The sequence below is a fragment of the Pogona vitticeps genome, chromosome 2, assembly GCF_051106095.1.
Source record: "Pogona vitticeps strain Pit_001003342236 chromosome 2, PviZW2.1, whole genome shotgun sequence".
Taxonomy (NCBI): domain Eukaryota; kingdom Metazoa; phylum Chordata; class Lepidosauria; order Squamata; family Agamidae; genus Pogona; species Pogona vitticeps.
In genome coordinates this window covers 5,012,861-5,027,242 of record NC_135784.1, presented here as the reverse complement: position 1 = coordinate 5,027,242, position 14,382 = coordinate 5,012,861, and the positions used below count along the sequence as shown (strand labels likewise).

Below are 14,382 nucleotides of genomic sequence, written 5' to 3'. Positions count from 1 at the left end.
TCTCCGCCCCTCCTGTCCTCTCACAGGCTTATGCAAATGAGCTCCAGCTCTGAGTGACAGGCGTGAGGTGGGGCATCCGTCACAAGGATCACCCAAGAGAAGAAGAGCCGTCATGAGAGGATCACCGCCCTTAGAGTTAGCTGGAAAATACCATCACTTTCGCCGGAAGCCTCTTTCTGCAGCTTGTGCTGCCCCTTGAAGGCAACTTAAAAGCTTTATCCCTTTTTGCCTCTGCCTTTTAATAAAGTTCTCCTTTGGAGAAGGCGTGGAGAGAAGGACAGAGAGGGACCCCGTGACGACAACTCCAGACGCAGATCAAAGTTACAGGAAGATGTTCTCGGAACCAGAGAACTCCAGGATAACAGCTCCACGTGTCATATCAAAGGAGGGGAGCCCCCCACCCAAAACCCCCAACCCCTTGAATGCAAAAGAGGCCAAGCCGGGGGCTTCGTGCCTTCGGTCTCCTGCAAAGCTGCAGGTTGACGCGCTTCAAAGACCCTCTTTGGAGTTGCGTGTTGCCAGGTTCTCACGGAACACGCAAAGCAGCCGATGGGGGAGGGAGTAAGCCCCCCAAAACAGAGATGCCTTAAGGATGCAGGGAGAGGGTTGAGACTCCGGGAGAGGTCGGGGCGATGGGAGGAGTGGCGGGAATCAGGGGCGCTCCCTCTCGAAGACAGAGAGAGAGAGAGGAAAGCGGCTCCGGGAAGGGAAGGAGACCCGGTTCTGACTCTGACGTGTAAGCACAGAGCTTGACCCGAATGGATTCATGCGTGTTGAAGCCCGCGATCCGAAGGAGCAGCGTTTCCTCTCTTCTAGCTCCTTTGTAGCCGGATTTAGGCTTTTTGCCTTGAACTTTGAAACCTTTGAAGCTTCGCAGTTTTGTATCTCTCTACCCTTCGCGCTCAACTTTTAATGAAGTTACTCTTCCAGAATAGAAGCCTCTCGGTCTGGAGACCCTGCGCTGGCAGCGCTGCTTGGATGAACTCTAGCTCCGGAAACCCAGCCCTCGGTTGGCGTTCCCTGCGCACAAGGACGCCTCGGAGCGTGTGCAAAATGCAAAGGCTTGGCACCCAAGGAGTGAGCCCGGAGTTCAGCGAAGGGGGGGGAGGGTGGGCGCCCATCCCGAAACGAGTCCGAGGCAAATAGCGGGCGGGGACAGGAACCGGCGGGGCCAAGCGCTCTCTGGCGGAGGGCAAAGGCTCAGAGACCGTCCCGAGAGAGAGACCCCTCGCCTGGGGAATCTTGCCCAGCGCATGTGCAGAGTGCAACAGATTAACTGCATCTAGAGTAGGGGAGTGGGGCCAGCCAACTGGCTTGACCGGAAAGCCTCGAGGGGTCCTCGGGAGCGCCCCCCGCGACCTGCGACTGGCCGGATCGCACCCCTCCGTAACCCCTCCACCCGCATTCCTTCGCAGCTCCTAAATCCAGCTGGGTGCGCTCAGAGGCCGGCTTGACCCTGCTGGTGAAGCTCCAGAGACTGACTTCGGGGGTGGGAGGGGGGAGTGCGCCACAGGATCGCCCCCAGAGGCCCCACCGCTAGCCTTTAACTCCCCTGGCCACCCAGCAAGAAGGAAACCTTCCGCTCCCCCCCCTGCACCCCACCCCCTTGGACACACTCTCCCCCACCCCACGCTGGTGTCGTTAAGACCCGCTTCTCCTGCTTCCCGCTTTTTGGGGTGGGGGGGTTTAGGAGCTGAACCTCTGGGCCCAAAGGCTGGGGGGGGGCCCTCCTGCCCGGCCCCCACCTGCTTCTCTTCCTTCAGGTCTCCTTCCTTCCCTCCCTCCCTCCACCAGCAGCCGCGGAGGGGAAGCTAAAGGGAGGGGGGAGGTGTGTGTGTCTCTCTCTCTGTGTGCTCGGGTTTCGCTTCCCCACGCCCGAAGCTGCCTTCAGAATTCCTGGAAATGAAACGGGGAAGCTGGGCCCGATCCAAGAGAGGAACTGGGCTGAAGACGGAGCAAAACAAAGCCGCTTCACTATGCGACACCCTCAACCAAGGGATCCAGCCAGCTGCCCTCCCTTCCCCCCCCCCGCTTCCCCCGTCTAATGCTTGTCTTTGGGCCCCTCTGAGCATCCAGTTAGCGGGGTGGGGGGGAGGGCCCTGAGCAAGGGTGGGCCTGAAAGGGAAGGGGTGAAGTGCACAAAAGACAGCACACACACACACACACACACCCCTACCTGTTGTTGACACAACACATGGCTTCACCCAGCATTTTCTGGGAAAGTCAGCAATATGTACTCGGGATGGTGATGATGATGAATTTATCCTCCTTTGGATCTTTTTTGGATTATGCATGGATCTGAAGAAGTGGGGTATGTTTTCTTGAGGCTGATGCTGAATTCGTTAGCCTCTCAGATGCCTCAAGACTCCTGGCTGTTTTTCACTTTACGGTTCAACTACTGCTTGGAATCGTTTCGACCCAGTTATGACAAGGAATCGGTGAAGAGTTAGCACAGCAAGGGACCGAACTACACTGAACTGAGGGTCCAGCCGGAGTCAACAGGAGCCCAAAATTCAGGAGGAATGGGGTGACTTTACAGACAAGCATCTTTATTGCTCTAAAACTGCAGATCAGGAAAATTCAGAAAAGGGCTTAGCCATCCGTACAAATCATACTAGGGGATTTTAAAAATGTACAGTCTCTGTAATCCACAAAACAGATTCTGACAGAAGGAAAATAAAATAGGATACCCTGAAGCACCACCTTCAATTTTGCTTTCTCAGTGCAAGCAACCCTGGTAGGAAAGGTTGGAGGCAGCAGGAGAAGTGGAAAATTGAAGGTGAGACAGATAGACTCCATCAAGGAAGCCACGACCTTGAGTTTCCAACAGCGGATCAATCATCTTCCGGGTCACTCATGCTTAAGGTTGCAGTACAGTAAAACAGAGCTGACCTCAGCAACGCAGGCAAGAGGTGGGACGGAAAACAGAGAGAGAGGCGTCTTCTCCTCCGCTTGGGATCCAGAGACAGCCATGAAGTCTAACTCATGAGTCCTGCAGGAAGAGGAAGGGAGAGAATCAAATCAAATAAACATTTTTCCTACTTGAATACTGAAAGTGGAGACAAGAGAGAAAAATGGAAATTAATTCCAGGCAGGCAGGGAGGGAGGGAGGGAGGGAGGAAGGAAGGAACTGATTCGGCCACAGGGGCTGCTCAAACTGCACCAGAGGAGGGAAGAGACGTGGAGAGACTGGGAGGGAAGGAAAAACACCCTCCACGGTGGGAAACTGTGCTGCCCATCCACGGCAATGTTGTGGCATGAAACCTGAGTGTCTGTGTAGAGAATGGGGGGGGGGGGGGAGAACGCACTGGCCCCAATTCTGTCAAGGTTTTGATCGGGGGCAAGTGAGATGATGTGTGCCATGATGGGGAATTGGCATCACGGAATCCCGAACAAAAATTGCCAATGAGGGACCCTGGCCGGTAGCTGTCTTGGGGAAATTTTGTTCACCCCATTTTGGACTCGGAAAGGCTGGAAAGGATGGACAGGGGCTGCTGCAATGGGGGGGGGGACCCCTAGCATCCAGAAGGAAAGGTTTTAATGACAAAAGAGCAAAGAGAACCATTACCTGCAGGCTGAGGAATGGCTTGACCTGGGGGGAAAAAGAGTGGGTAGTAAAAAGGTTCCTTCTTGATCAAGAAATATGTTTAAATAAAGGCCCTTCCTGCTCCCCCGCCCTTCAGGGATGAGAGCGAAACAGCACAGCCACTAAATCCCTTCCATTGCTTTCCAGGGAAGCTGAAGGTGCCCTTAAGGAAGCCAAGGACAAAGTTCAGTTCCTGAGCCAAAGTATTGCCGGACTACAGCTCCCATCTGCCTGAGGCAGAGGATGGTGGCAGGGAGGAAGGGATGTGCCCCCCTCCTTCCCTGTGGGGCTTCTGGTCCTGACCTGGTGGCAAATAGACTCAGGCCATGTCAGTGTCATGTGGAGGGGGCCCCTTTTCAAGTACTCTCCAGGTACCCTGACCCCCACCCTCCCTCCCTCTCTGGCCCAGGACTTCCCCTCACCTTTCTTGCTCTTCAGGTAGAAAGAGATGCCAGCAGCTGCAAAGACCACCCCCATCACAATGCCCACGACCCCCGTCCACATCTTGCTCCGGGCGGATTTCGACTGGGCTTCTGCCGAAACAAGAGGGACCCAAAAGAGACCATGTGTTGAGAGTTCTGGTACTGTACTGAATTCCAGTACAAATGCACAGCGGAAGTGCCAGCCGGTTCAGGCAGAATTAGCTAGAAGTTTCCCTTTGTACCCGCCCCTCACCAAACACTAGCACTCAAGAATAACACTCAGGAGGCCTTTTTGTATAAAAGAAAGAAATCTATATTGTACTCACGAAGATAAGCATTTAGAAGGTTTCAGGTAGATACAGGAATGAAAACAGCGAATACAATGTTCTTCTGGTCTGGCCCCACGTGGCTGGAGGGGTCTCCAGGCTCAGTGGGCCAGCATGGAGTCTTACATCTTTCCAGGTGAAAAGTGTGTGCAGGAATGCTGACCAACAATGGTGGTTCAAACACCTCATGGCCAGGAGGGCCGGAAACAGGGGTGGAGCCTCCCTACCCGGGAACAACAAAACTCTCTAATTGGTCAGCATGTAAACAAACAAGCAAACAAGTTAGTTTGTGTTGCAGGCCCTTCCCCTTTAGAAATTTACATCTAGATTGCTTGATCATCCAACACCATGAAGGTTTCTGGAGGACAGAGAAGACGGTTGAGTGACAGCTGCTCCTTTTGGGGGGGAGGGGCCACACTCTGTTGCAGATGATGGGGAAGTCGGGATGGTGTGCCAGACAGGGTGAGAGGGACGTGGGTTTGGACTTCAGATCCTCTCTTACCCCACTGGACGGTGACGGGCTCCGGGAAGCTGGCGTGCTCCACCTGGCAGGCGTAGACGTCTCCCCGCTCCGGCTGGGCCTCCAGCATCACCGCCATCTGGAAGGTCCAGTCCCCGTTCCGGATCAGGTCCGTGGTGAACACTCGGCTCTCGTCTTCCTCCTTCCCGTTTCGGAACCAGGTGACTTTGATCTTCGAGGGGAAGAATTTGCCCACGGTGCAAATCAGCAAAATGTTTTGGGCCAAAGAGCTGTCTGAGGGGGCGATCTTCAGCGTGGGTTGAACTGGAGAGAAAACGGGGGGGGGGGGGGGAAGAGCATAAAAAGGCTACCACGGAGTGATGTCTTAGCTCCAAAGCTCTTTGGCAGCTCTGCAGTCCGGATATCACAGCCTCTTGCTTCATCATCCCAGTCTCTCTTCATGGAAATTAAGGGTTTTTTTTAACCTTCACTATTTACATTTTTGTTGGTTGATTGTTATCATTGACATGCAAGGGAGATCTTCAAAGGATATACCAACCAGGAAGAGTTAATCCTTCTCATCATCATCATCAATCATCATCATCATCACATGCCATAAAGTCAATTCTGACCATAATCTGTGACGGTTATAGCGTTTTTTAGGTAGAAAGTACATAGAAGTGGTTTTCCCTTCCCTTCTTCTGGGGGGGGGGGCATTTTCTGGGACTGTGCAGCTGGCCCGAGGCCACCCAGGCTGGCTCTTCTCTCAAGGAGACCCAGTGGAGGAACTGAACTCCTAACCTGTGGCTCCACAGCCAGAGACCTCAAACACTGAATTGTCCAATCTCCTCTTCAATCCGCCCCACGCCCTAAACTGTTTATACGCCTGTAAAGCTCATAATTGCAACCTTCCCTGGATTCTTAACCAAAGTGGCTGATTTGAGAGAGAGAGAGAGAGAGAGAGAGAGAGAATATCCTCCAGAAGGACCAGGTGTCTCCCTCTGGGTGTTTGGAGAAGGTTGAGCATGTCTAGGCTCCCACACAACATAAAACCACCTCTCCGTTTAACACAACATCTAGGATGATGTCCTCCCTCCCTTGGACAGCTCGGTGGTTGAAGTCTCTCCGGCTGTGGAGCCAGAGGTTGGGGGTTCGATTCCCCCACTTGGCCTCCTTGAGAGGGGCTGGACTGGATGGTCCAGAGGGTCCCTCCCGGCTCTGCCATTCTAAGATTATTGCTATTGTAATAAAGAATATTTATTTCATTGTAGAAGAGGCAGTCGAGTCAGTCTGCCCAAGCCTTACAGGTTAAAAAAAAAAAGAATAAACAAAAAAGGCAAGAACAAGCACATGCCTTAAAGACCAACTGTTATCTTTCAGTGTGAGTTTACGTGGACAGGCCCACTGCTCCAGACAAAAGAGAGAATAATGCCTTGGCAAACATTGATACATGGCATCAGAATACCATGCATGATGATTAAATTAAATTACATTAATTCCATTTATTGTACTATAATTTAATTCGTTGTTCACTGGCCACAGTAACATTTTGCTCAATGGGTGGAATTTATATTGAATAAATACATGAACAGAGAAACAAATGAATAGATCACTTCTGTTCGGTCCACAGTGGTAAGAAAGGAGCTCCTTTATCTTCCTTCCCTTCCCTTGTCCGGAGGGGGCTGCCCGCGAGCCCCACAGCTCTGGGGACGAGGGGCGCCCCCCCTCCCTGCCCCGTTCACGCTCCCTCCTGCCCCGCTTGCCCTCCCGCCGCCGGGCACCCGCTTACTCTTCCTCCCCGAGGCGAAGCTCTCCGCAAGACCGTAGTTGTGGCGGCAGAAGGCATCCACCATCGTCCGCGCGTCCTCCAGGATCTCCCTCCGGCTGTTCCAGTAACGGGCTTGGTCCTCCCCGAGGGTCGTGACAGCCTCGTATTCCCCGCGGTCGCTGTCGAAGCGGACGATCTCCTGCCGGTCGTAGAAGTAGCGGTCGAGGAAGCGCACCCGCGGAGGAGGAGGAGATGGCCCCGATCCGGCCTCGCTCCCGTTGGACTGGAAGGAGCACTCGGAGGTCGCCTGGATCAGGAAATGCGCTGCGGGGGGGAGAGAAGAGAGATGGGGGGGTCACCGGGAGGGAAGGGGAGACCCCTCCCTGCGCCCTTCTCTCGCACCCCCTTCACACCCCGATACTGACTGCAAGGGGTAGGGGTTAGGGGGCAGGAAATACCACCGGTTTGGGAGGGAAGGAGGGGGGTCTCATTCACACTCGTCCCCGTAGGTCCCATCACGAAGCAGGGAATGCGAATCAGCCCAGAGTCCGTCCTCTCCCCCCCCGCCCCCTCCCCACTCCTCACCAGAGATCCTCCCCCTTCTTGAAAGGCAGCCTCCTTTCGCTTGGCTCCGAAGTGGGGGGTCGCTTGGAACCGGTGCAGACGGACCAGCCTGGGGAGCTCACACACCCCCGCCCAAAGGGGGGGCTCTGGAAACGCACGATTCCCCCCCCCGTCCATCGGCCCACAAGCTCTCCTCCCGCGAGAAACGCTCCCGGGACAGCGCTTTTGTCTTACGGGTTAAGAAAGGGAGCGGATCTCCCGGAGCCAGAGTCCCCCCCCCCAAAAAAAAACACCTAATAAAAGCTAGATAAGGAAAGTGCAGGATGAAGCCCTTTTATATCCGCGCGTGGCACATCTTGGAAAGGGAGCCACCTACAGAGCAGTATGTGGAACTACAAGCAACCAGCACAAACGGGGGGGGGACCTCCTGTTTTCTGGGGGACCACTAACATCACACAGACCCTAGTTTCTCGGTGAGACGACCCTGTGAACGAATGTGAATGGATTCGAAGTCACGCCTGCGGCAGGCTGTAGCACAGGCAGTTAGGGGCTATAAAGCAAGATCTTGACCAGATAATACCTCTCAAGTTTCTGGGGAAAAAAGGTATCAAGGTAACCGTCATTCAAGTCTACACTCCAACTACAGATGTTGAACAAGAGAAAACAGAAGGCTTTTATGCAAGAATCCAGGAGGGAACTGATCAGATGACTGTACACATGGATACCATCAGACTGGCAATACAGAAATGAAATAGACTAGTTAATTGGAGATAGAGAAGCTGTATTCTCTCTGGCAAAACAAGACTAGGAACAGATTGTGCTCATAATGAACGGTTCATATTTATCATTAGAGTACAGATAAAAAGAATACTAAAAGAATCCTAGTGCTAAAATATGATTATCACAACATTTCTGGTGGATTTTAAATTCACAGAAATAACTGATCTGAATTACTAAAATGATTCACTCGACGCCGCTGCTGAGCCTCGGAGGAGAGGGGGAGGCCCCGGCCAAAAACCCCGCTCCCGGCCTCCCCTCCTCTGCGCCCCCTTCGCCCACTGCCTCCCCGGTCCTTTGGCCCCCCCAGAGGGAGGGAGGGAGGGAGGGAGGGAGCGAGCGACCCGCCAGAGCAGCCCCGCCTTCCGGGCGTTCCTGCTTCCCGAGACTGGGAGGATGATGATGGGGCTTCTCACACCCCTTCCACTCTCCCCCCATTCCCCCCACCCGGAGTGGATCGCACTTCGACAGCCCTTCTGCCCCCGCCTGCCCAGGAAGCCCATCGGGAGGAGCGCGGAGGAAAGCAAGTGGAAATGAGGGGCTGCCCGGACCGGTCGTGAGAAGAGGGACGTTTTTGGGGGCAGGAGCCAGAGAAAGCTTTCTCCACGCCTCCCCCCCCAGCACTTCTTTCTCCTGCGCCCCTAGTCAGCCCGAGACCCTCGGGGGTCCCCCCTCCCCACATCGCTCGCTTTCTCACCCCTTCTGAGGAAGAGACAGGATTCCCCACCCCCACCCCAAAGTGTCCGGGGGGGCCATTGGGTGACCCTTGCCCTCTTTCCCCCCACCACGTCCTGACCTACCTGCCCGACTTACCTTTATCTGCCCAGCGGGGGCTTTGTGCACCGTTTCCTCCCCCCCGCTGCTCTCACCCTTCCCCCACTACACACACACACACACACACACACACGGGAATAAGTGTTTACCTGGAGGCTCCGCCACGCCCTCCGCCACTGGGGGAGCGCTCAGGACGACCAATCCCATCATCCCCGCCACGAGCAGGATCCCAAAACCCATCTCCAGGCGCGATCCCTCCTCCTCCTCGACGGAGGCAGGAAAGAAGCGAAAGCCCCCCTCGACCTTCGCCCCCCAAAGATCTGACGCCAAAGTCTTGGGCTCCGTCCCCGGAGGGGGAGAGAACTCTTGGCTGTCCAAGCACCGCCCCCTCCGCCCTAGGGGCCAATCAGCCCTGAGAGCCAGGCAAACGTCAGGAGTCGCCAGGCAGGGAAGTCCAGAGAGCGTCCCGATGGGCCAGAGATGAGCGGAGGAGCTGGCCCGCTGAGGCCCGAGGGCGGGGCAGATCTGCCTGGCAACCGGCTGGTCAGCGCCAGAGCCTTTTTCCCATTGGGTCAGGCCACCGAGAGGGGAGTCCTCCTCCCCGCGCGGCTCATAACCCCCGGCACTATCCTCCCCCCCGGGTAGTTGCGCCTGCGGAGCCGGATCCTCCTCGGACCCCTTCCTCGCCCCGTCGAGCTCCGGCTCCTCGCTTCTCGCTCGCCTGCCATCCTGCCCGCCTCTCGGGGCCCCTGAAGACCCTCGATGGCGCCCCCTGCTCTCCAGGCGGTCCGCCAAGCCCCTCACCTGCGCCTCTGGGCGCTCCTGCTCGCCCTCCTGGCCCTGCCGCTCGCCCAGTCGGTGGAAGGTGAGGGGGGAGGGGGGAGCAATTGGGGGAGGAACTCGGGGTGAGCAGAGAAAGGGGAGACGGGGGCGGCGGAGGGGGCGGGAATGGACGGGGAGGAAGAGGAGAAGAAAAAGCGAGAGGATTGGAAGGAAGGGAGGGGACAGCCCCCCGCCCACGCCGCCCCCTCTCTCTCCCCCCCCCCCCGACATCCCCGACCTCTTGGGCTCTTCTTTCACCACCTGCTTCCCGACCCCTTTCCATTCGCGGGCGGGGGTCCTGAGGGGGGGCCCTCGAGCTGCGCCCTTCGGAGGAAGCCCCGCTGACCCCGAGGGGACTTCCTTCTGAGTAGACCGGTGGGAAGGAGGCTCTCGGGGCGCCGCAGCTGACTCTGGCCTGAGGGAAGGAATGGGGAGCAAAGAGGTGCCCCGCTCCCTGCCTTGCCCACAACAGCCCGGCCAGGTGGGACAGGCCCAGCCGAAGGGGGAGGTCTGTCTCGGGGAGGGGGGACTGCCCTTCTCTCCCTTTACACACACACACACACACACACACACACACACACACACACACACACGGGCGTCCCTCAGCCCAGAGATCTTTGACTTGCCTTTCCGGTGGTGGACTGAGGGTGTCTGGAAGGGTGGCCAGAAGGCCAGATCATTCTCTCTCTGTGTGTGTGTTTATTATTTCTGATTTTTTCCTCCCCCCCCCCTGCTCCAGTGGAGGACACTTTCACGGGGCTGGACTTCTTCCACGAGAGCCTCCCTTCAGGGGGAGAGGGCGGGGAGGACCTGCTGGCCTTCAACCAGGAGGAGATCCTCCACGTGGATTGGGCCCAGAAGGAGAACGTCTGGCGGCTGCCAGAGATCGGGAGCAGCAGCTCTTACGAGACTCAAGGGGCCCTGGGCAACATCGCCATCAGGAAGAACAACCTGGAGATCATGAGGAAGCGCAGCAACTGGACCCGCGCCCAGAACGGTACCAAGAAAGAAGGATTTCCCCCACACACACTTTAGCTGGACACAGCTCCCCCCCTGGAAACGTTTTGACCCACCCCCTTCCTCACATGCCTACATATCCAGGGGAAATACAAACAGCAGGACATAGGGAAGGAGATGGCGCAGGGGAAGGGTGAATTCTGCAAATGCAATCAATTCCCGCCTTCTGCCTTTGGGTCCAGAAATAAATAGGGCAGGATAAGTCATTTCAGGCTCTCCCTTCTGGCACAGCAGAAATAGATGAACAGGACAAAACGGAGGCTGCTCCCTTCCGACACTTGCTGAAAATGGAGCCGCAGGGAATATCAGCCTTACGAAGACCTCCAGGGAGACGCCTATGGGGGGGGAGGGGAAGGGGCAGCTGCCAATTGTGTCCAGGGACCGGGAGGATTATTGGGGGTGATGGGGAGGGGGGGAGGAATCAAGGCTAAGGATTCTCCATGAAGAAAGTCACTGACGTTCTCCATCTTCTTCCCAGTTCCCCCTTCGGCCACTCTGTACCCCGAAGACCCCGTGGAACTGGGGGACCCCAACGTGCTCATCTGCTTCGTGGACAAGTTCTGCCCCCCAGTGCTGAACATCACCTGGCTGAAGAACGGGCAGGTGGCCTCGGAGGGCGTGCAGGAGACGGGCTTCCTCTCCAGCGTGGACTACACGTTCCGCAAGTTCTCCTACCTGGCCTTCGTCCCACAAGACGGGGACGTCTACGCCTGCCAGGTGGACCACTGGGGCCTCCCGGAGACCCTGACCTGCCTCTGGTGTAAGCAGGATTGGGGCCCCTCTTGATTCTGTCCTGGAAAGATCCGGCCACTTCCTGCCTATCAGGCATGCTTGCATTATGACAAGATTTGTTCTGTTGTGCCCAAGGGATCTGTAACTCTGCCCTCACCCCAGATCTTGCTCTCTCGGGCAGGCTATGAATGCTTTAAATAAATAAAATAAAGTAAGTGGTGAGGGTGAAGATAGAGCTATGTAGACCTTATTCCACTGTCTTAGCTTTGTTGAGGTATTGCTGTTCATTGTCATTTTCAAGTTTATCTTCAGGTCTAGTGAGTTACCTCTATTTTAAAAATAATTGGGTCACGTAAAGGTAGTAATCTTCAGAAGTACCCAAATTAGACCCAATCCATATCTCTTGTCTGGTGTGGTGAACGCACCGTCCTGTTCTGGGCATAAGTGGCACATGGTTTATAGAGTATTTCCTGGAAGAATGTGATGAAGAGCCTTTCATGGGCAGAAAGAAGGAGAAAAATGATGTCCAAAGTTGATGGGGCAAAAGTTCTCTATATCACTTCCTGCTGGAGGGAGTCACACAACTCCTGGCTTCTCTCCCCCAGTACCTCCCACCAACACCACTAACAAGAGAACTGCAAGATGAATTGGTTGTTGCCATATTTTACCCTTTTTCCCCTCCCTCCAGATGCAAAAGAGCCGACCCCCGTTAAAGGGGGACAGACCAGCGTTCCTGATGTCGGGGGGGGGGGAGTTGCCTGCAATATCTGCCGTCCCCAGGCACGGGGTGAGAGACGTGTCTGGGAGAATCTCTGGCCTGCGCTCCCTTGGCCTTTTTCAGGACTGGGACCCTGCTGCTATTGCTGATGCTGCTTCAGGCCACCCCACCCCCTTCCACAACACCAGCCACCTGGCTGGGATGGGAGGGAGGCTATAAAAGCCGGAAGCCTGGCCCTGGGTGGTATGCCATGTATATTATTTGCATGCCCTGTATATGGTTTATTTTTCTTTTATTATTTGATTTATTTGTATTATTATTAATTGTATTCAATTTATGTTTATTTACTTTATGTATATCATTTTTATGCACTGTCTTACTGTATATGGTTAATTTTCTTTTTTGTTACTTGACCTAGTTGTATTAAGTTAATCGTTTTAAAATTTTCTTTTCTCCTTTTCCCATCCTTTCCTGCTTTTCTCCCTCCCTTCCTTTTTCCCTCCCTTCCTTCCCCCTCTGACATGGAATGGACGGCCTGCCCTCCCAGCGAGGGACCCCAAAACATTTCTGTGGTCACGGGTAGAGGGCGTTATGGCGTTGGCACGGTCCCCACTCGTGCAAGAAGAACGATGAACAGATGTCTGAAGGCTGTACATTGTTCTGAGACCGTGACCAGCCCCCAGTATCGAGGCAGCCAGACCAGTCAGCCTTCCACCCTACGCCTGGTGTTGGGGATTTGGGAAACTCCCTCTTTTTTGAGGGAGTGACCCTGCCTGCCAAGGACGGGGTTCGCAGCTTGGGGATCCACCTGGACCCGGCGCTCACCATGGAATCACAGGTGGCATCGGTAGTCCGCTCCGCCTTTTTTCACCTTAGGCAGATAGCCCAGCTGCAGCCCTACCTTGATTTGGGGGTGCTCACCATCTTGGTACATGTGCTCGTAATCTCAAGATTAGACCACTGTAACGCGCTCTACGTGGGGCTTCCTTTGAGGCTGCTGCGGAAACTACAGGTGGTGCAGAATGCGGCGGCCAGATTACTTAGTGGAGTGAGGAAATTCCAACATATCTCGCCCACTCTGGCCGCATTGCATTGGCTGCCCATATGATTCCGCATCGACTTCAAAGTGCTGTCGCTTACGTACAAAGCCCTAAACGGTTTAGGGCCTCGATATCTGGCGGAACGCCTACTCCCACCAAGTTCTACCCGTGTCACTTGTGCGAGCCAGGAGGTGAGGTTGAGGAGCCTAACGCCGAGGGAGGCCCGGAAGAAGACAAGAAATCGGGCCTTCTCGGCGGTGGCTCCTCGCCTCTGGAACAATCTCCCTCCTGAGATTCGCGGGTCTCCCTCGCTGGGTATCTTTAAGAAACAATTGAAGACATGGCTGTTTGGGCAGGCCTTTCCTAATATTCATCTTGACCTACTTCTTCCCTCTTTACTGTTTCTGTTTTGCACTCTATGTAATGTATTGTAGTGTTTTTACTAATTAGAATTGCTTATTTATATTCTTATTGTATTTTATTGTTGTTAGCCGCCTAGAGTGGCCCTCACCGACCAGATAGGCGGGGTATAAATTAAATAAATAAAAATAAATAAATAAATAAAGAGATGCCAGAGAACATACTCTGTGGCCTGGGCTTGGCCATTGGCATTCTGGGCATCGTGGTTGGCACCGTCTTCTTCTTCAAAGCCCTGAGGATGAACCACCACCATCCGAGAAGCAGGGCTGGCTTGTGAGTCGAATCCCTTTAAAAACTCCTGTTTCTAATTCCGGAATTCAGGAAGTGACCTCACAGGGTGAATGGATTTCCAGGGAAGGGGGACTCTGTGACATAGACCGGAGGGTGGGTCGGTGGGCCTGATTCTGCCCAGACAAGGCTGGGGCTGTAGTGATAACAGTTGCACTCCAGAATGGAAAGCCTCAGTTCTAATCCTGGCTAGACCGCTTTGTGTTCCAGGGAAGAGGAGAGACAAAACCCGGGTCTCTTCCTCAGGAAGGTGAGAACGAAAGGCAGGCCAGGAAGAGACTGGAATGAGAGACCCTGAGAGCATCCTCAGTCGAGCAGGAGGAGGCGCAGGAAGGAAGCAGAAGGCAGGGGGGTTAACAGGGGACAGGAGGGCCTTTCCTGACTCCTAAAACTGGCTGGTTTGGGTTATTGTGACCTGGAGAGGAGCTAAGAGGCAGCACAGGGAGGACGCCAGGACCAGCAGCCTCCTCCTAACAGGTCCCTCTTCTTCCTTTTCAGGTGATTCGGCAACGGAGAGACACCCCTTTTCTGAAGGCCACCCCAGGGAGGTCCTCGTGGGTCAGAATCCCCTGCTCTGAATCAGCCGCAAGGACCCAGCGGTGTCTCCCCCGCAGCTTTTCCCTGCCGCTTGTTCTGCTTCTTGAGGGGTGAAAGATGGGCCTGGTGGG

General features: G+C 55.0%; 3 protein-coding genes across 3 annotated transcripts in view; 2 read left to right on the top strand and 1 right to left on the bottom strand.

Moving 5' to 3' along the window:
• LOC110070991 (RLA class II histocompatibility antigen, DP alpha-1 chain) overlaps positions 1-14,382 on the top strand; it is a 195,071-nt gene that overhangs the window by 25,174 nt on the left and 155,515 nt on the right. The gene's annotated exons all lie outside the window — the stretch shown is intronic.
• Positions 2,529-9,286, bottom strand: LOC110070985 (H-2 class II histocompatibility antigen, E-S beta chain-like). Its single transcript, XM_078387341.1, has 6 exons — positions 8,827-9,286; positions 6,584-6,886; positions 4,837-5,118; positions 4,009-4,119; positions 3,569-3,592; positions 2,529-2,992 (listed from the first exon to the last, which is right to left on the bottom strand). The coding sequence occupies exons 1-6, from the start codon at positions 8,915-8,917 to the stop codon at positions 2,979-2,981; spliced, it is 825 nt and encodes a 274-aa protein (XP_078243467.1). The 5' UTR covers positions 8,918-9,286; the 3' UTR covers positions 2,529-2,978.
• On the top strand, positions 9,360-14,322 carry LOC140703847 (RLA class II histocompatibility antigen, DP alpha-1 chain-like). The gene is made up of 5 exons (XM_078386430.1): positions 9,360-9,542; positions 10,239-10,496; positions 10,995-11,299; positions 13,575-13,699; positions 14,213-14,322. The coding sequence occupies exons 1-5, from the start codon at positions 9,440-9,442 to the stop codon at positions 14,214-14,216; spliced, it is 795 nt and encodes a 264-aa protein (XP_078242556.1). The 5' UTR covers positions 9,360-9,439; the 3' UTR covers positions 14,217-14,322.

What these genes read in the sequence shown, in the direction of transcription:
- LOC110070985 (XM_078387341.1), bottom strand. Translation starts at nt 8,917, where the DNA reads ATGGGTTTTGGGATCCTGCTCGTGGCGGGGATGATGGGATTGGTCGTC. An exon ending in GGGCGTGGCGGAGCCTCCAG is followed by an intron (nt 6,887 to 8,826) that starts GTAAACACTTAT and finishes TCCCCCCCGCAG; the next exon opens with CGCATTTCCTGATCCAGGCG. An exon ending in CTTCGCCTCGGGGAGGAAGA is followed by an intron (nt 5,119 to 6,583) that starts GTAAGCGGGTGC and finishes TTTTCTCTCCAG; the next exon opens with TTCAACCCACGCTGAAGATC.
- LOC140703847 (XM_078386430.1), top strand. Translation starts at nt 9,440, where the DNA reads ATGGCGCCCCCTGCTCTCCAGGCGGTCCGCCAAGCCCCTCACCTGCGC. An exon ending in GCTCGCCCAGTCGGTGGAAG is followed by an intron (nt 9,543 to 10,238) that starts GTGAGGGGGGAG and finishes CCCCTGCTCCAG; the next exon opens with TGGAGGACACTTTCACGGGG. An exon ending in CTGGACCCGCGCCCAGAACG is followed by an intron (nt 10,497 to 10,994) that starts GTACCAAGAAAG and finishes TCTTCTTCCCAG; the next exon opens with TTCCCCCTTCGGCCACTCTG.